We start from the raw sequence: 19,180 nt of genomic DNA on the forward strand, positions 1-19,180 counted from the left end.
GCCCTGTGTATGGCTGCCTTAAATGAAAAACATAGATTTACAAGAACGAAACAGCAAAATAATGACTGAATTGTGTAGAGTATAATATGAGGGGGCCCAACTGAGCAAGGGTAGAAATGAGCCTTTCGGAAGGTAGGCGAAAACGAAAAAAAAAAGACGACCCAAAAAAAAGAATCAAGAAAAAAGACAAAGAAAAAGAGAAAAGTCAAGCCCAGAAGAAGAACAGCAAAGAAAAACAGCAATGTGTTATACATATGAATAACAAAAAATAATGATTGAGATAAATTTGATAAACTTGCACTTAATTCCAGATCTCGCTTTCTCCCGCCTCCTCACGATAGCGATTCAAATCTAGGCTCTCCATCTCGTCAAGCATCATCTCATGCTCCGGCTTCAAAAGCAGACTGCCTGGACTCCCCGTACCACTGGTGATCATTGATAAATTCTCCGTCGGAGATATGCTCATATTCGATGACATAAAGGAAGTCGACAACGAGTTGCTCGTTGTGTGAAGCCCTTCTCTTCGGGAGAGATTGATAGGTAAAACCGATGATCCATTGGCTCCAGAAGGAGGAAGCTTGAATGAGTGAAGAGAGCTAATGTCGGCACTGTTCCGTTTACTTCCTGAAAACGGAAACATAGCGCTCTCGTCATCAAGAAGCATGGTCATGTTTGGCGGCGGAACGGGGAAAATTGATGAGCTCGTACTTGGACGACGTTTATGCACCGTTGACTGAGATGGGGTACTTGATATTGTCGGTGACAAAACAGGCACACCATCGGAAGCATCTTCCTGAGCATGGGCTAGAATGCGATCTCCCTCCTGTATCCGATTCGGAGCTTGATCAAAATCCATTTCCGGTGAGAACGCCGGTTCAGGAGAAAAATCGAGTTCTGTTTCACGAGGAAACAACACGTTGTCCAATTTTGACCGAGATTGTCTCTTTGCCAATTGCGATTCACCACCTGTAATAGAACAGGTGAGTTCCTGTTGGCGAATCAAAGCTCGAGATCCGAGAGTAATGTCTCGCTTCGCAATTGGCGTAATAGCACCTCTCCAACTCGCAATAGTACCATTTCCAATACTCATACTCAACCTGTTTCTCCGATCGCCCAGTTCCCTCTCCCTGAGCCATATACGCTCCCTCTCATGCCCCTGAAGTATCTTCAACCTTTCAATCTCTTGCTCGCTTTCACCGACCATCACCTTTAACCTCTCATTCTCCTTCTCAAGCTCCGTCATTTTGTCTCTTAATTCCCCGTTCTCTTCTCTCAACACTCTACACGTCCTCTGCGAGTCCGAAAGTGCACCAAGTAAAGCACCTGTCTCAACAGCGTGCTTCTCTTTGAGTTCTCTGAGCTCCTCCCTCTCTCGCGTGTTGCCAAGCGACAATTGGGATACGCTTGTCGCACCTGTAGAACCGCTTCTTCCTGTGTCACGGGCACTCCCACTAACGTTGGTTGAAACCGTGGATATCGGACTCTCCATCAACCCTGGTCCCACCGTCGAATATGTCGCGCTGTCTCTCCTTCCGTGCCCGCTTCCACCACCGGATTCTGAAAATGCCATACGCGAATGCGCTCTTGTCGTGCTTTGACGAGAAGCCAAATCGACCGCCGAGTTCCCAACAGCACCAAAATTGTATTCCGAAGCACTTCGCAACGAAGCATACCTCCCCAAAGTTCCTATTCCACCGCCGCTGCCTCCTCCCAAAGCGGACGCACTTCCACTTCGATCCCTATATATCGTCCTATCCCTCTCCCTTTCCCCCGTACGTTCACTCGCGCTTCTCTCAATCCCACCAGGACTCCTATCCCTCTCTCTCATATATATCGTGGATGACGATCCCCCAATTCTTTTCCTGTCCCCTCCACCAAGCAAATTCTCAGGTCTACCACTTCGCAATGACATACTACTCCATGGCCTCGAACTACCTCCAAGCTCTCCATATCTCGCTCGCGCGAGTCTTTCCCTCGCACTGATAGCCGCGCTACTCAAATTGCCAATATTGAGACCAGGGCTAAGTAGATCCCGTGGAGGGTCATCTTCACCCGAATACTCCTGTGGCCCCACGCTCCTCTTCCTAACCCTTCCAAACAACCATTCTCTATCTCTCAGCCTCGTAGGAGGTCTCGCAGTCAAAGGTTCAGTAGAGGCATAATATCTTGGTTCAGGTGATCTTCCTGAGGCAGAGGACGAACCCGGATGGGAGTCCAATGAAGGCCTTCCAGAATCGAGTGAAGGTCGAACTGATCGAGCAGTCATTGTATCGTCTATTGACGGTCTCCCATTCCTAGCTTCGAGGTCCCAGTGCTTTTCAGCCCCGAAAACGCTCCTGAGAGGGGATGGTTGTCTGTCTGGCAATACACCAAACTCTCGAATCTCTTCTCCAGAACTTCCATTACCCTCACTATTGCTCCAGATCGACTTAGCAGGTGCTTGAGTACGTGTACTAGCTCTTCCACCAAGGTCCCCTGCATCGGCTAACTTTGAAGGTGAGCCTTCGCGGGAACGTCCAATTCCAGAGAAACCACTTTTAGAAAGGAAGGGGGTGGGAATAAGAGATTGAGGTTGTGGGTAGGGGCTTGAACTGGAACGGGGGATAAAACCGGTCGGAGTAGAGAGACTCCCATCACTCGTGGATACGCGATCACTAAGCGTAGGCGTTGTAGTTCTGCGTAGAGTCGAAGAAGGAAGTAGAGTGGGCGATGGGCAAGGGGAGTAAGAAGGTGAATGTGAGAAATCTGTAACTAGAGTAGTCAATATTTACTTTTTATATAGTTTTATCAAAGGCTTACCGTGCCCCAGTCTGCCACGTTCAAATGACGTTTGGAAAGGTGACCCGAGAATTCTCGTTTCACCCTCCTCGTCTGGCTCGGTTTTGATGACAAGACTGCCAGCACTATGCCGTTCTGCACCTAACCTACCCGCGCCATCTCTCCATTCTCGCGGTTCACTGGGATCCAGTTGACCTTATTAACATTAAGTTCAAACTCAAAAACGCAGAAAAGAAAGCAGGCTCACCGCTGGCCTCAACAATTCTAACTTCCGGGCCCGCTGCACCTTCACTTTCCATACGCTCAAAACTATGCCTCGGACTTCTCCTGCTCGCAACGGGAACTGATGAGATGCTGAAGTTCCTTCTCTGAGCAACGGTCTCTTTAGGTTTCACTTTAGCAGGCATGGAAGCCGCCAAACCACCTCTAACGTTGCCAGCAGAATCATTTGCCGACCGATCGACTGGAGCTGCGACAAACACAGGAGCCTTGGGGTTCACAGAAGTTTCTGCATTCCGAACACGTTCAAAACTTCCCCTCTGAAGCGACGATAGGTTTTTGGTTGACAAGGAAGCTGAATGTATGACTGTGGAGAGCGGAGGTGATTGAACTCGAGGAATGAATGATGATGCAACACGTCTCTTAGGTTGTGGTATACTGCTACCTAGAGGACTGTATTTTGTAGGAGTCGAAGGTACAAAGCCAGCGGACGCGGATTTGGAACCTGAAGCCGATGGCCGTTGTTGTGTGATAGCAGAAGCGCGAAGCCTTGGTGGCGATGAAGGGGTGACAGTGTGTCCAGAAGCTGAGGAATCTACGGGTGATATAGGGGAATCATATGCACGTCTTGTAACCGCTTCTCGTAAATCCGGATCGAGGGAGCCGAGATCTAACGTCGTATTATATTCACCACGATTAGCAGATGAAGAGCAGAGCTCGTTTGGGTTAACGACGCTTGCAAGAGAATTGTTGATACGTGAAGTATCGTCATCGCCGGGTGGCACGGCAGAAAATGAATGCGTAGTAGGGGAAGGGGAAGGGGAAGGAGAGGTAGAACCGGCGTGTGCAAGCACGCTGAAGTCTATTTCGTGTCTGCCATCGTCACGAAGATCCTGATGGTCTTGTCGGACAAAGCTATTCTCGGCGTCAATCATGACGAGGCCATCGCTTCCGGACCACGACGTTCGAGCCATGGCGTCCTGGACTTGAGAAGCCAGTTGTGACGTGGACAACTCCAGGTCCAGATCTGCGTCGACTTCTTCCGCAGTGGCGATGTTGTCTGCAGGGGAGAGAGACAGAGAAATGTCGGCATTTGCGGGAGTGCTCGGACGTGAGGAGGTCATCAGAGGTGTAGCGGGCGGATGTAATAACCCTGATCGTCGTATCGTATCCTCTTCGGGAACTCGGTGGGGAGACGTTGGGAGCGATGATGATGAGTCGGTAAGAGGAGAACTAAACGGAATATGCTTGGATATCCCTGAGCTGTCAGCTTCTATGATAGTTGACAGCTCAGCAAGGAGAGGAGGCCCAGGAGATGGTGTGCGTAGTAACCTGTCGGCTAAACAACAAACTTTGAGATACCATACTTTAACTCATTGGTAGGCCACGTACTTGTCAGCTCATCTTCGCCGTCGTTATTTTCAAAGAAATTGCCCGAAGAGATAGCAGGTAGGGGTTTCTCCAGATTGTAGCGACTAGGGGTCTCCATACCCGGAAGGGATATGGACCTCCTAAGCGGCCCGTCCACATCGTCAGCGCTTTCGAGAGGTTTGCGCTCAATCGCTATGAAGGGCAAGTCACTTGCAAGAGACATCTTCCTTTCCCTGCGAGTCTCCTTATCCTTGTCTCTGGACAGATTCATCGACTTTCGCATCGACCCAAACCCAGAGAAAGGACCTTTCGAAGGGGTACTGTGTTCATGAGCCGGCTGCGGGGGTGGTTGGTGCTGTTTGAATGCATTACCGAACGGCAGTAGCGAGCGTAAAGAACGAAGTGAAGGGATACCAGATCCCGCCGAAGTGCCGGATAGCTGTGTAGTCGAGTTAGACGCGTTTGTATAGTTTGTGGTAGGATTGTCAGTGCCATTGGTATAATGGTGGTCGGAAGTATTCGGCGAAGCAGCGACTGCAACACCGGATGTTGAATGTGCGGTGCTTGTTGGCACTGGAAGATTTGTAGAGCCGGTTCCATTCGCACTCCTAGAACCACCGCTTGGTCTTCTACCGCCAAAGGAAGGAAAGTGGGACCGTTTAGGTATAGATGAAGGTGGACTTGACAAGGAGGAATAAGAAGGATGGCAAGATGCCATGCCGTGTAGGAGGTTCGAACAGACACGAATTCAAAGCATCTACAAGTCAAGTATCAACGCCAGCAAGGAGAAGGATACCGTTGGAAAATCGAGCGCTGTGGGAACCCAAATGAATACTCTATCCTATTTTGGGAACTAGGGCTATCAACCCATCAATGCATCATTCCCCGCTATGATCTTTCATCATAGTTATCTTCTCGTAGAGGCTACTCGTCAGTCACAGTCCATGTCTCCGTCGCCGTCATGGACATTGGCCGAGAAAATACCAAACGGCTACATGGTATAGCGTGTTGCTACACGAGTGATGTAATATTAACCGCTTAGGAACCTCCGAGCTTCTTGTGCACTGTGACTATCGTCCGAAGTGTTGAAACTGGTAGAGTAACTGCAGACAATCCGTTTGCAATTCAATATTTCACACAACTACACCTACAGTTCAACGTCTCGAATATACTTGCACCTCCTTGTCACATATCGAAAAATCTCAGGACAATTACTCAGGCATGTATCAAAATTCTCTGTGGCGTTCACTGTCTAATCATTTACAAGGGGGTTGTAGTTAGGGACCAACTCGGTCACAGGCATTGCTTTACATGCCAAATTAGACTGCACGGCTTCCGCGGTCACGGCTAGAGCAGCAATCAACCATCGCTCCCGTATCAATGCTGTTTCCCGCGGGACCACTGTAAGGCCAGCACTGTTTGAATGCCTCGTTGAAATAGGCCTCGTGATCAACGGCAGCGCAGCAATCTTTGGTGACCTGCGCATCGGGCTCTCCGCTGCCGTCCAAGTTGGCGGTGCAAATTTCTGGCCCTCCTCGCTTAAAAAGATGATCTAAGGAACATGTGTCAGGAGGGGTAGGAACAAGATGCAAAGGTTCACCTACCACGCTCGATTGCGCCGGCAAAGGCACCAACGGCGGTGGAAACGATGAGAGCAAAGATAGTGAGAGAGGATCGCATATTGTTTAGTGAATAGTAGTGTGTAAGTGGGATAGATGTTCTGTTTGTTGGAGGAATAAAGGCGAGTTCGCCTGGCTTTTATACTACTCAATCTCACTAAATTTTACCCCTAGCATTCCAGGTTCCACAGCTCAAATTAGTTTCCGACATAGTCGTACCGCCTGAAACGATAACTGGAGCCCTCGAAGCTAATAAGCTGGAGCGTTGCACCACTTCGTAAACGGCAACATTGTTTGACTCCACGAAACACTGGAGCATCTAACGCCTTGCTCAGCGCAATTAACTTCAAACTTTCATCACGAAACAGTCCTGGCGCTGTAGTTTCCAGCCCCGACTCCAACGAAACAGTAGAAATGCAGAAGACGATATGCCGTTGCCATTGCCATCCAATAATGACATCACACTGATTGACGATGTGCATCGCTTTGCCTTACTTTCCCCATGAACAGTTAGTACCGGACTCAATATTCCATTGGAGATATGAACGCTGAGCGCTAAGCCTGGAGCTATTAGCACCACCTAATAGGTTATTTTTATGAGTCAATGCCCCGCGTTCACAGTGTGGTTAGAAAGAGTTCGGCATAGTTTTTGTGCGTAGTACCTCATCGAACCATCCTGAAGTAAAGATACTGCAGGAGGTACGATGGCAGAGCAAGTCGTCACGTTTAAAAGGCAGATATAAAGTACCTAATACCTTGACTCTATCTCAAAAGATTCATTGTTAGTATCATGATCAATGTTCTCGCAGTCACAGCTTTGCCGGGTATGCACTGATTTTTGGTGTGTTGCCAGTGGTATAACCATACAACTTTGAGGCCAACAAGTAAAAGTTGTGCTGTTGTCACCCAGGGGGTATACTTCGATGAGCTCTACTGCCCATGCTGACCTTATGTAGAACCTCCATGTGATACGTTGTTTCTTTAGGATGAACAAACTCTTTCGACCAGGCAGATCAGACTCGGCGAGTCAAAGTAGGCTACAATATTTAAAGCGTGTATCCTCTGCGCCAAAACAGGTATTCAATCTCATGTAAAATTTGATTTAGTCGTTATAGAGCCTTTGATTTCTGTAGTAGAGAATCTGTTGTGTACGAATCAACCCGAGCAACAAGTCGTTGCCAGTGAATGAAAACAAAACGGGAATTGTTGACTTCAATTTTGAAACTCGCCTTCAAGTCCGATCGTCCGTCATCTTATTCAGTGCACACAAGTCCAAAGAAAGATCATTATCCACAACATTGCTTCATGCATGCCCTTCGGTTCAGGGCTCCGCGTGTTGCTGACTTATGGCGCGCGCATCAATATATCAATGATCCATTACATCAATGGACCGGAAAAGGCTACGCTCCACAACCCCAGTCTGAGTGCATTACCCCATGGCCAACGAAGGGATCACGGAACGATTGCGTTCTTTAGGCGTGGACGAACCCATCATCACAGTTAGAATTGGCTTATGTCCTACGTTGTTACTTGGGCTTACGTCTCTGCTCTCAGGATATCATGAAATCGGTCAAGCCTGACCCCGTAACTGGCAAGATAGGCGTCGATGCTCTTATGAAGTAAGTGTATTCGCGTAGCATTCCAAGCAGCCTCACATTCATCTACAAACTCGCCAGATACCTGATGGAAGGCAAGAATCCTCGATTGACCAATGTTCTGCAAAATGGTGCCAGAACTCTTGAGCAGCGACGCCAGGGTCCAATAGACTGGTCAACCATGAATTTCAGTACTCTTCCAATTCGAGGAAACGTAACATGGTGGCTAAAGTTGACGAGACTGACAGATGGCGGGACTTTGAGGACACCCGCGCGGTTTATGCTGGAATGTATGACATATGGCGATAGGATTGACGCAACACGTTATGTAGACAAGTATCGGTTGAATCCCAACTCGGATGAAGTATTGAAGTGCGTCTGTCAATCCTTTTCGCTAGTTCTCTCTGGAGCTAATTCGCCAGTTTTGTCCGGTGGTGTATGGCCAAACCATTACCAGGCCAGGAACCCTGTCTACCTACCGTGCTTATCATCCAACACAATCTCAGAAAACACGCGCCAATCCTCGGACCATTCTTGAATACGCTCCCTAGGCCATTCAGCTGGGCTTTTGAATCGGAAGACCTACTACAGTTAACGTCTTCGAGGTCTCTTTTCTCGTATGACATATCCATGGGCAGGGCTGAAGAATGCAAGGACGAAGGAAATAAGCTTTTCAACAAACGCGATCGTCATGGTGCCATACTGGCCTACACGACCGCCATCGACATATTAATGAATGCTTTTCGCTCGGACCCCAACCAAAAAAAGAACAGAGACGCTGAAAAATTATTGGCTGTTTGTTCCGCGAATCGAGCTGCTGCTTACTTATTACCTGACAGCAGTCAGACCGGGGATATGGAGGATCTACACGAAGCGTGGAAAGATGGGGAGGTTGCAATCTGTACCTATCCCTCTTACGCCAAAGGGTCAATTCATCACATTATGGCTGTAGTCGTTAATCGTCTTACGTTCATGTTACAGATATGTACGTATTTCCACCGCACACCAGAGACTGGGAAATACACAGAAAGCGAAAGAGGCGATAGCACGTGGCCTCCGACGAACGGATCTTCGAGACGATGCGGGACTGGTGGATCGACTGATAGAACTTCAAACCGATGGTAAGGGTTTGTCGGAAGACGAAGAAGAGTTCTTGGCATGGAAAGAGTTGATTCTAGTGGAGGACGACGAGAGTGCGAAAATGATGAAGGATGTGGATGGGCTGTGGAGGAGGCGACTCAGCGACCACTTGACTCATTTGCAGAATAGGTTAAGCGAACCCTAGCCTTTGTATCACTAATGTTGAATTTATATAGCATACTCATATATGTCAGGGAATATGAATCTTTCACATCTCTGATTCATCAACTTCGGGGTGAAAGAAAGTCGTAGGCCAACTTTTCTCGAACATTTTGCTGACCTTCCTTGTGATAAACGGTCCAAGTTTCTACAGCATTGACGTTCCTACCATGCAAGGCTACGTTCGTACACTCAACGTCATGACAGGTGCTCCACAATCGACTGTAGGCAGGAATATCACAAATAGGACCTCGACTTCAATGCGCATCGCTTACTGGCTAGAGGCGGTCAATCTGTCGTGGATTAATCGGATATTATTCGTCGAGGCGCTCTACATCATAGCGGGGACGTGCATGATGCTATAGTTTGCTCTAGGTAGCCTAGCAGCTCAAGCAAAGAAGGCTCGATTCGGTTTGCATTTCGGATTCCTGCGAGCTGCCTGAGGCTTTAGCCCCATAAGACGCATCATATGCGTGGAGAAGTTATATCAATCCTTCTGTCCACATGCACCAGTTGATGATGCTATTGCCTTCTATCGACGATCAAGGCTCTACTCGCTCGAAAACTTCGGCTGCCAAGAAAATCCCATGACAGGGGTGTTGATGTGGTTCTTCCATCCCAGTATTTGAACAGCTGAAGAAAATCGAATTATCATTCTGTCGCAAAGTCATTATCCTCATAAACGCTTGACCAACTCAGCTGGGTCTTTATGAGTTGACTCTACCCCTAACCTACTAATAGACGTCCCGGTGTGACCACCGATCTTCATTGTCGTGGTTAGCTCGTTCCTCTTTTGTTTCGGAGCGAAATTGTTCCGACGTAGGTTGGCCTCGTACCTAATCTCGGATCAATGCCTGGTAAACTTTCAGCAGTAACCCCATGGTTTGATCTACCACATGGGCTGACTTCCCCACTGACGTGCCGCTGGAATTTACGCCTATTTCCCCACAGTCATTCTGGAATGAACAAGCGCCATACCCAGCTCAAAAGGCATGCCACTGAACAGACACCATGTAGGAGCGATCAGCCGTTCACGCATACTTATATGGGGAATACGCGACTGGTGCTATACTCTCTTTGCGCTTTTTTCGACAGCATGATTGGACACTTTGACTGAAGTTCCAGAGTTTCCGCGCCATCTAGACTTTGTTCCGATGGGAAAGCCTGTTGTCAAAATCACAGAGGTGCCGCTTTGATGATTCCAGGCACACAGATGCTTCTCCGGGGCCGATTCCCTGTTATTTCACCGAGACCGTCCGCCACGATGATCGCTCATGTATGTTTTTATAGGCTATGATATTTTCATATCGCTTTCTGTCGGTCTATTTAAAGCCAAAGCTGAAGAGATTTTATCAGGCGTCTTCCCTCTCGACAACAAGTACTCAAAATGTTGGCTACTTTCTCACTAGCTTTGGGACTCTTCGCCGCAAAAGTCCAAGCTCACGGAGGCGTCATCGGATATTCCTGGGATGGTACTTGGTATGAGGGGTGGCACCCATACAACACTCCCGTAGGCCAGACCTCCATCGAGCGGCCTTGGGCGACTTTGTTAGTCGATTGCAACTTCTAACGGAAATTAATGCTTATTAGTCGCTTATGACAGTGATCCTATCATGGATGCAACCGCATCCACAGTCGGCTGCAATAACGATGGCAATCCTGGCCCGAACCAATTGACCGCTACAGTTGCTGCTGGAACGGCTATCACTGCTTACTGGAACCAGGTTTGGCCACATCCCTACGGGCCAATGGTATGCACTGGACATTTCCCTTCATGCGAACGAGAGCTGATGGGAGCACAGACTACCTACTTGGGTAAATGTCCTGGAAGCTCTTGCGACGGCGTTAACACGAACTCGCTCAAATGGGTAGGCTATATTCTAAATCATATAAAAAAGGTGTCCTGTCTAATAATTCTAACAGTTCAAGATTGACGAAGCCGGCCTCTTGTCCGGCACTGTTGGAAAAGGTGTATGGGGTTCTGGTAAAATGATTGACCAAAATAATAGTTGGACCACAACTATTCCTAGTACTGTCCCGAGTGGGGCTTACATGATTCGCTTCGAGACCATTGCGCTGCACTCCCTTCCTGCTGTAAGTCGATCCGTGATTCTTAAAAGCCGCCAAACTCTTACCAAAGTTGCGATAGCAAATCTACCCCGAATGTGCTCAACTTACGATTACTGGTGGTGGAAACCGGGCACCTACATCCAGTGAATTAGTTTCCTTCCCCGGTGGATATTCTAACAGTGATCCTGGTCGTAAGTTATGCAGCGCTTATGTTGAAGCTGGTATTTTTCTAAGTCGCGCGTTCGTCAGTGACCGTCAATCTCTACACTCAAGAGGCTATGACCGAGTGAGTTGAAATTGCAAGGAGCGGTGCCATTATTTTAATCTATTACATTTCAGTACCACATATATTGTTCCCGGACCTCCGCTCTATGGATCCGGTGGCAACGGTGGTGTAAGTCAATAATGAACAATGTATTGAACTCACTCACATTTATTCATAGTCACCAACTACTACTCCCCATACTACTACTCCCATTACTACCAGTCCCCCTCCTACCAGCACTCCAGGAACTATTCCTCAATACGGTCAATGTGGTGGTATTGGCTGGACTGGAGGCACCGGCTGTGTCGCCCCTTATCAATGTAAAGTCATCAATGGCAAGTATATAGCTCGGAACCGTTGATTCTGCAACTAAATCCTTATCAGATTACTACTCTCAGTGCCTCTAGCAGTGGTACATATCGCTTGATAAGAAAACGGTGTACAAGAGTATAAATTTCGCGATACACTGTAATGTAGAAGATTTTATTATGTCCTGCCCTCAAATTTACGAGAATATGATGACCATGGAGCTCCTGATAGTACTGACTACCGGCGTAGTCTGTTATAATAAGTGTCGCTGTGTTTCTGTCGTCCTGACTCGTGTGAATATATCGATAAGGTATGACAGCCAATCAAACAAAAGGCTCAAGATTCTCACGGGCCGCACAAATGGCTCACATAAGATGAGGAGCAATTCTTTTCCTTGTTCCGACTCCTCCACCACCTCTTTCTCTCTTCTTGCAGCTGGTCATCTGTCTCTTGTATTGCGTATTTTGGACCGCTTCAACCTGGCTTTCTACCTTTGTGTTTTGTGTTTGGCTCTCCTGATGTGGCACTCTATCTTCTGAGTATCATCCACGGTGGTGAGGGACAAGGTGCAGGCGAGAGCGTAGTTCTCATGAAGCTGAATCCTTTGTGTCTCGCTATCCCAAGGCGGCCTCTTTCCGACTTTGAAGTTTCCTTCGAGCAGAACGTATCACCCTACTGTAATACCGCGGCCTCGGTTGGTCCATGGCGAGCTTAGGAGTCAGGCACGCACGTTCTCGCGCACGGGCCAATATCTCAAGGCGTCATTCTGGCATCATTCCCGCTGACTCGGGGTACAATGCTGGCTCGGGAACGCCAACATCGTGTGAATAACTTGGACTTCCCTTATTTGGCGCTATTGTCGATTTCTCGCCCTGTACCTTGGCTGTACCTTGTCTTGATTCTTCCTCAACGATGTACTCTCTGAATATCTGCGCGTTTATCTTCTTCCTGGCACTGGGCCAGACAAGTAATGCTCAATCACACACAATCAGCCACGGAATGGATATGGACATGGATATGGGGATGAGCCTTGCTTTTGGGCAGATGCTTCCTTATCTTCACTTCTCCGGAAGTGATATATTGTGGTTTGAAGGCTGGGTACCGCAGAGTAAAGGTGCAACTGCCGGCGCATGTATTGGTCTTTTCATGCTGGCCATTTTCGATCGATGGGTCAGTGCGATGAGATCTGCAGCGGAGGTTCATTGGGAGGAAGAGTATGTCTTGTCGTTCGGTAGCCGCGTCTCGTCTTCAGCTAACAAATGCACTTTTTAGCGCACAGATTGAGTTTGCCAACCATCTCAATGCACCCGCCAAAGCCTCAGGTTATCAGATCATATCGCGTATGACTCTACTGCGCACGATTCCACCCTTCATTTTCGCCAACGACGTTACTCGCGGTTTCTTTTGTGGCGCCGAAGCTTTGTTGGGCTACGCTTTCATGCTCGCTCTTATGTTAGTAGTTCTCTCAGATCGTAAACTTTTGAGAGACTGATTGATGTATTCTCAGGACATACAATGCCGGATTCATGTTATCGATCACTTCTGGACTGGGCGTCGGGGAAATGCTTTACGGTCGATACGCTGATAGGAGCGATGAATGCTGAGATATTTGCAATGAATAGCTTTCTATTTGTCCGTTTTATCAGTGCCATTGGAATTGTTTTGACACGCGCGGCCACTGCTGACCGGTGCTGGCTGGGGATCCGGGACAAAAAATTTTTCGTCTTTCTGCACGTGGTGTGAACAGCCTGCCTTTCTCGTAACCTATATACCCGAACACTGGAATTGAGCTTTCCTCTTTCTTCAACTCTTATCCAGTTATCAATGGCAGGTACTGGGACGCCTCCAGTGATACCAGCGGAATTCAAGCAATACGAGTATGCCTTTTTAATTTCGTACTCAATATGACGAGTCTGATCAATCTAGTTCGTACGCAGAGGCACCAGCATGGCAACTTAAGTTCTCCGTGGTCTGGGTTGCTGCCGTTGGCATATTCATACTTTTTTCTCTACCCCGTTTAATCCGTGGCATCCGATCTCGGCGTGCAATGCACGATATCTTTGGTGTCACGGAGGACGTCGATAAGTACATGACACTGTTTGATCATGACTTCTACGACGATGATGCTAAATCAAACAACGTACCGATGCGTCAAATACCTAGAAGAGATTGGAGAAAAAATTGGTTGAGCAAGGTCCTCAACCTCGCTGGTGCAACGTTCCTTTGGACTGTTCCCCGTTTAGAATTGAATATCGGTCAAAGTAGGTGTTTTTTACGTCCTGAAATTACAGATATGAACCAAGCTTTTGGATTGTCAGTCTTCGTGATCACTGGATATTTGATTACTGTCATTCTATGTATGGTTATAGAAGCACCTCTCTTAGAGAATTCTAACCGAGCTGGTAAGTTGGCCATTCTGACTGTCGTTGCTAGTGGCGTTGATCGTAACATCGGATTGTTATAGGGTTCATCGTTCTGGCGCAATTTCCCGTTGTCTTCCTTTTCGCTACCAAGAATTCGATCCTATCTCTCCTACTGGGTCCCGGATATGGTTACGAGAGGCTCAATTATGTTCACCGATGGTGTGGTCGTGGCATGCTTATCGCAGCGGCAGTTCATGGTGCCCTCTGGATCAAGAACCATCTTACCTGGGGTTTCCCGATTATTGGACAGCAGAAGGAAACTTCTGGCGTCGCTTCCTTGGGCTTACTATGCGCTATCACAATTACTTCAGTAAAATCTGTAAGGCGGGCCTATTATGATTACTTTTATATTTTACAGTAAGCACCCCTGTGGTCTTCGCTGGCGAAATGAATCTGACATTGGCATAGTTTATTCTCTTTTGTAGCTTTCTTCGTGACGGTTTGCTACCACTCAATTTACGCTCCACCCTGGATCTTTCCTCCTCTTGCATTTCTTGGATTGGACCTTTTGTTGCGATTCTTACGATTCCGTATCAAAGACGCTACCCTTACTCCATTGGCTAAACAGCTCACCATGGTAAGTGAAATACAATGTTTGCCTTGTCCTCGATCCACTGAACTTGGCTGCTAGATAAATATACCATACTGTACGGACGGTTGGACTGCAGGCCAGCATGTCCGTATTCGCGTGTTTTTTGGTGGTCGTATCTTTGAATCACATCCCCTGACGATCATGACTGCGCCTCCTTCGATTTCATGCGTTTCAGACGTCTATACTCCCGGCATAACTCTCGGTGCTCGAGTGACCGGAGACTGGACTCGTGCACTCAACAAATATGCGCAGGAAAAGCGGTGCCTTGATTCCAAAGTTTCGTCGACTCAGGTACAAGTAATGTTGGACGGACCATACGGTGGATGTAGTCTTGACCTTGGACGTTACGAGACTGTCCTATTATTTGCTGGAGGTTCAGGCGTGACGTTTACTCTTGGGATGCTGGATGATATCGTGGGGCGCTGCGTGAGACTTGGAAGGCCTAATGGCGAACGAACTAGGAGAATCGAATTTGCGTGGTGTGTGAAATCGTTCGGTAAGTATAATTTACCGATTGCCGACCTATTCCATTATTAAATTAAATTAATTTCACGAACCAGGTACTATCGAGTGGTTTGCCCCTGCCTTGATGGAACTCGCAGCAAAAACCGCTTCTTCAGACGGCTCATCAACGCCACTCTCATTGCATATCTCAGTTTATGTCACTTGCCTGTGTGATCCTGAGGCAGTACCGCCGATTCCAAACTGTGATGTGACAATCTTACGACCCCATGTTCATCACATTCTCAGCGACCTCATTAACCCCCCTTTTTCGCAACTTCCATTGGCAAAGCCCCCATCACCGACATCTCCGAAGAAAACGCTGTCTTCGATCAATCAACATGAAATTCCAACTTTACCTACACTCACATCATCTGCCAGTAATGATGACCAGGACTCTGTCCTTGTGACAGAACCAGGTCATGTAATGACTACACGAGAAGGCGATGACATTGAATTCACGGGAGGGTTAGATCCTCACATATCAAGGAAGTTACCTTGGTTAGGTGATGGCGGAGGTGTCGGCGTATGTGCAAGTGGTCCTACAACTTTGGTACGCGAAGCTGCTAATGCTGTAGCACAAATGAAACTGTCAAAACGAGGATTGGAGATGGGTGGAATTGATATTCACGTAGAGCCTTATGCTCTTTGAAGTTTTTATGAATGCGAGTTATCATATGGACTGTTCGTGTACTTTTACTCCACCTTTTTTAACGAGAGAAATTTCTATCACACGATTTTTCAGGGTGGCTGAGGCTCATTAACATTGATCGATGGCAAATGCCGCGACTCAGATTTTCGATTTTTGTCTGTAACCTGCACGCGAAGCTGGAATGTGTATTACACCATCGACCTCCATTATTATGGCAAGGGGTCAAACCATGTTGATGTAGCTGACCGTGGTTTGGTCGACGTTCAGATTTAAAATCTGTCAATCCAAGGATATATTTTTTCATTTATTACCTTGACGTAATTGTCACTGAAAAAGGCAAACGGGTAAACCTGTCTTGTGCCAGGTCATGAAGCTGAGCACATACTAGGGAGCGATTGTCTGAATCAGTCAGCCATCTTCAAATGGAATCTGCTCGATGGTCGTCATGACCGAAATCGGAGAACGTCACATAGTAGATGCACGGAATCCTGATATTTGGCTCATCTAACCGAGCCATCTCGCGGTCGGTTAACCAATAAAGAGATTGTTTGGACATTCACTTGTAGGGCGGTGGCAGTTGCAGCGAGCATCGCGGAAATGTTAACACCAGATAGAAGATAGGACTACTCTGATTAGTCCTCTTCGCTCACAGCGGTGGGATGACCTTGTGGAAGAGTAGAGCGGTTATCTAAATCATCTAAATATATACGCATTTAAGCGGTTTTGGGAACCGTTTTGTAGCCGATGCCTGCAGTCCTCAATCGTCAATGTTTCAATGTCGCAATAGTAAAGTGAAAGAACCACGTGGTTCTGTCTGTCATGGGTAGGTGACTTAATCTCGTCTGTGTATCTATTATCAGATGGAGAACTTGCATTCCCATATATTCAATACTCAGCAGTTCTATCAGGGATTATGCCGCCTGAGTGAGGGTCGCAGTGGTACGCGGTATTTACACGGCATTAAGCGAGCGCTCTTAAAACATGATTCTTAACTATACATATATACTTACAAAGTCACTCTTTATGTCAGACCCTGATTCAGACAGGGAGTATATGAGCTCCCGGAGATTTTTCGGGGAACTCAAGTCTTGCTGAGATATCTTTCCAAAGACCCGGACAAGAATTGGCCTCGGTGGGGTGGGAGATTGGATCGTGTTCGGGCGCCTTCTGCCGAGCTGAGAGAAAATTTAACTGGACACAAAAATGATACATAAATCGATGGTTTTTCCCATCAGGACTTGAAATATATGTATGATTTGTGTACGATCACCTCAGAAGAAGCCTATTAAATTGTGTTCGGGATATCTTGGCGGAGTAAGTGTTGTAACCTTTCCAAGCTTCCATCGTGTATTCTGATGAAGTAATAATATATCCAATAATCCATCAGGTTTACATCAGTTCGTCAACGGCTAAGATAGTAGTGTTATGATGATAAAAATAGCGACAAATTGACTGACACCTTCTCAGGGTCGCCATTTCATTTGATTCAGTCATCCCCTGAACCGAAAAGTCTAGGATCTGAGTTGCTCGCCAGCGATGAGATCATACCTCAACTCCACAAGTCTTCCAAGTGAGGTACTGACGTTGTATCTTGCTTCTAGGCTCTGTGAAACGGTCGCCCCGTACCAGCAACTGTTACACTGATATACGTACATATATAGAACGATATTTTCAAAGTCAGTTCGGTTACCACAGCGGACATCCGCCAAATCCGAAGAAATGTGGCCGTTAAGGGAGAACGATAATGCTCTTATATTAGATTAAAGGGCCATACTTTTCGTGTTTACATTGTACCTTTTATGGAGTCCCGCTTGTTGGATGCAGCGGTCGGAAATTCACATTTCAGAGCCGAGTCGAGTCTACCCTCTCGACACGTCGAACCAACTTAATTTATTACCCTACACTATGCAGTTTGTAAGTGGGAGTTCAATCAGGTGTCATTGGCGACATCTCTGGGCTCAATCACCGAGCTTCAAACTAGTTATCGTACCACCGCATGCGCCAAAACTTCCTGAGGTCGGATATTGAACGCTCGATCCATCGTAAAACCATTCAATCACCCATTGACATATCATACATATTGCACGCATGCCTCCTAGTCTCATGTCTCAAAGTTTAGCATGCACATCCATAATGAATGACACTCACGAGTGCTGTCAAACACAGTACGGGGAAAGCGGAACCGGCCACTATGTGTTCAATTGCGCTTTTTGAACTGCCAGGAGTATAATAGACTTACTGAATGACACTAGAACCTTCATGAGGACCAATGGATTAATTACCAAAGTTCCCGGCTTGCTTATTCACTGACCTCCTGATATAGTACGCGGGCACACTTGCCCTTTGAATGTACACCATGTTTGCACCTGGTATTCGTCAAGGTAAAAATATAGCATACTTGAAGATAATTACCGGCGACTCGCGACAGAGGACCTGAATAGGACAAGGACTGGGTCGTCCTCAATAGCTCACTTGAAGCAGAATACTAATTTTACACCGTTAAAATGGAAGTGTTGCCGAGCGCTTCCTACCAATCAAGCCCAAATATGTCATCTTAGAATGAGTTATCAGTCTCATACTACTAGTAGGGCTGCTAAAGATGACTGGCCAATGTTTGGTCGCATTGAAAGACCTCGTTATCATAATTGCCCAAAATTACATTATTTCTCGGTATTCAAGATGTATCGAATCCGAATTTGCCGACGTCCCCGCATCCGACGCAGAAGAGCTTTTCAGTGATGTCACAATCTTGACGAACTGCCCTATAGAGATACTAGGGAGTGTTTCCGGTTATCTAATCGCCATTTGGACGGACTCTCTGCTGACAAGTAGTACTGCTAGCGACCCGGTGAATAAAAATTCTCGCCTGGGATAACCTTTCCATGTGGGAGGAATCGGCTCGACTATGAGCAGGTCGGTTTTAGATTAGTCCGCTGGTACCAGGACTTTACGGCTCAGCCACCGATTCTGCAAAAACTTCAAGAAGCCTGGGCATAAGTTCTGCCTTCTCGGCCGCACCTTGCGCTTTAGGGACTTATTTATATTTGATGGAACGCGGTCGTACCTCGTGCAACTTTTCACATTATGCTAATGGTATAATTTTCATCCAGACCCCAGACCAAGGCGAAATGTGGAAAGCACGAGGTAAGAGGTTTTCTCGTTGTGTCCTTCAAAATGGCATCTGACCTCAGCCCATGGCAAGGCAAAAATGATGATAAAGCCTAATACCTCGGCTTTGTAGCACTACGCATGTCCACGAATCAGTGAGTCACCAACCACACTAGATAATTTTTCTGCTTTTGGTTGTCGTTCTCGTTCGAGCGAATCAATTGCATCGCCTTTCATTCATGATGAACTAATAATTGATATGAGTGGCCCTCTCCCACTCCACATATTGAATTGCTTGCCCGGGACCGGCTTGGGCCGTGATTCATTTACTGCGGTCAGAGGGCATTTTATGTGTACACAGTCGGTGAACCGCCGGTGG

At 47.1% G+C, this 19,180-nt stretch overlaps 5 protein-coding genes across 5 annotated transcripts; 3 read left to right on the top strand and 2 right to left on the bottom strand.

Moving 5' to 3' along the window:
- Positions 1–301: 301 nt before the first annotated feature.
- On the bottom strand, positions 302–5,086 carry AGABI2DRAFT_120951 (hypothetical protein; the record flags this gene model as incomplete). The annotated part of the gene is made up of 4 exons (XM_006464111.1): positions 302–2,745; positions 2,800–2,973; positions 3,026–4,336; positions 4,390–5,086. 4 exons carry the CDS (start codon positions 5,084–5,086, stop codon positions 302–304), a joined length of 4,626 nt encoding a protein of 1,541 aa, XP_006464174.1.
- Positions 5,087–5,687: 601 nt separating this feature from the next.
- On the bottom strand, positions 5,688–6,048 carry AGABI2DRAFT_120952 (hypothetical protein; the record flags this gene model as incomplete). Its single annotated transcript, XM_006464112.1, has 2 exons — positions 5,688–5,920; positions 5,973–6,048. 2 exons carry the CDS (start codon positions 6,046–6,048, stop codon positions 5,688–5,690), a joined length of 309 nt encoding a protein of 102 aa, XP_006464175.1.
- A 1,372-nt stretch (positions 6,049–7,420) lies between these two features.
- Positions 7,421–8,925, top strand: AGABI2DRAFT_226231 (hypothetical protein). The gene is made up of 5 exons (XM_006464113.1): positions 7,421–7,486; positions 7,542–7,606; positions 7,664–7,954; positions 8,005–8,508; positions 8,564–8,925. Exons 1-5 carry the CDS (start codon positions 7,424–7,426, stop codon positions 8,865–8,867), a joined length of 1,227 nt encoding a protein of 408 aa, XP_006464176.1. The 5' UTR covers positions 7,421–7,423; the 3' UTR covers positions 8,868–8,925.
- Positions 8,926–10,250: 1,325 nt separating this feature from the next.
- AGABI2DRAFT_226235 (hypothetical protein) lies at positions 10,251–11,741 on the top strand. Its single transcript, XM_006464114.1, has 9 exons — positions 10,251–10,429; positions 10,485–10,632; positions 10,684–10,749; positions 10,805–10,975; positions 11,031–11,142; positions 11,201–11,237; positions 11,291–11,345; positions 11,395–11,551; positions 11,601–11,741. The coding sequence occupies exons 1-9, from the start codon at positions 10,269–10,271 to the stop codon at positions 11,621–11,623; spliced, it is 930 nt and encodes a 309-aa protein (XP_006464177.1). The 5' UTR covers positions 10,251–10,268; the 3' UTR covers positions 11,624–11,741.
- Positions 11,742–11,943: 202 nt separating this feature from the next.
- AGABI2DRAFT_187504 (hypothetical protein) lies at positions 11,944–15,774 on the top strand. Its single transcript, XM_006464115.1, has 9 exons — positions 11,944–12,739; positions 12,798–12,977; positions 13,033–13,402; positions 13,452–13,786; positions 13,844–13,927; positions 13,990–14,305; positions 14,357–14,525; positions 14,580–15,036; positions 15,101–15,774. Exons 3-9 carry the CDS (start codon positions 13,350–13,352, stop codon positions 15,691–15,693), a joined length of 2,007 nt encoding a protein of 668 aa, XP_006464178.1. The 5' UTR covers positions 11,944–12,739; positions 12,798–12,977; positions 13,033–13,349; the 3' UTR covers positions 15,694–15,774.
- Positions 15,775–19,180: the final 3,406 nt, after the last annotated feature.

This window comes from Agaricus bisporus (assembly GCF_000300575.1).
Source record: "Agaricus bisporus var. bisporus H97 unplaced genomic scaffold AGABI2scaffold_9, whole genome shotgun sequence".
Taxonomy (NCBI): domain Eukaryota; kingdom Fungi; phylum Basidiomycota; class Agaricomycetes; order Agaricales; family Agaricaceae; genus Agaricus; species Agaricus bisporus.

Bases quoted from the DNA above. Each gene is read 5' to 3' on its own strand.
- AGABI2DRAFT_226235 (XM_006464114.1), top strand. From the start codon at position 10,269: ATGTTGGCTACTTTCTCACTAGCTTTGGGACTCTTCGCCGCAAAAGTC. The intron at 11,143-11,200 runs GTAAGTTATGCA...CGCGTTCGTCAG, and splicing joins TTCTAACAGTGATCCTGGTC to TGACCGTCAATCTCTACACT. The intron at 11,346-11,394 runs GTAAGTCAATAA...ATTTATTCATAG, and splicing joins GATCCGGTGGCAACGGTGGT to TCACCAACTACTACTCCCCA.
- AGABI2DRAFT_187504 (XM_006464115.1), top strand. From the start codon at position 13,350: ATGGCAGGTACTGGGACGCCTCCAGTGATACCAGCGGAATTCAAGCAA. The intron at 14,306-14,356 runs GTAAGCACCCCT...ACATTGGCATAG, and splicing joins GATTACTTTTATATTTTACA to TTTATTCTCTTTTGTAGCTT. The intron at 15,037-15,100 runs GTAAGTATAATT...TTCACGAACCAG, and splicing joins GTGGTGTGTGAAATCGTTCG to GTACTATCGAGTGGTTTGCC.
- AGABI2DRAFT_226231 (XM_006464113.1), top strand. From the start codon at position 7,424: ATGGCCAACGAAGGGATCACGGAACGATTGCGTTCTTTAGGCGTGGAC. The intron at 7,607-7,663 runs GTAAGTGTATTC...CAAACTCGCCAG, and splicing joins GGCGTCGATGCTCTTATGAA to ATACCTGATGGAAGGCAAGA. The intron at 8,509-8,563 runs GTCAATTCATCA...TTCATGTTACAG, and splicing joins TATCCCTCTTACGCCAAAGG to ATATGTACGTATTTCCACCG.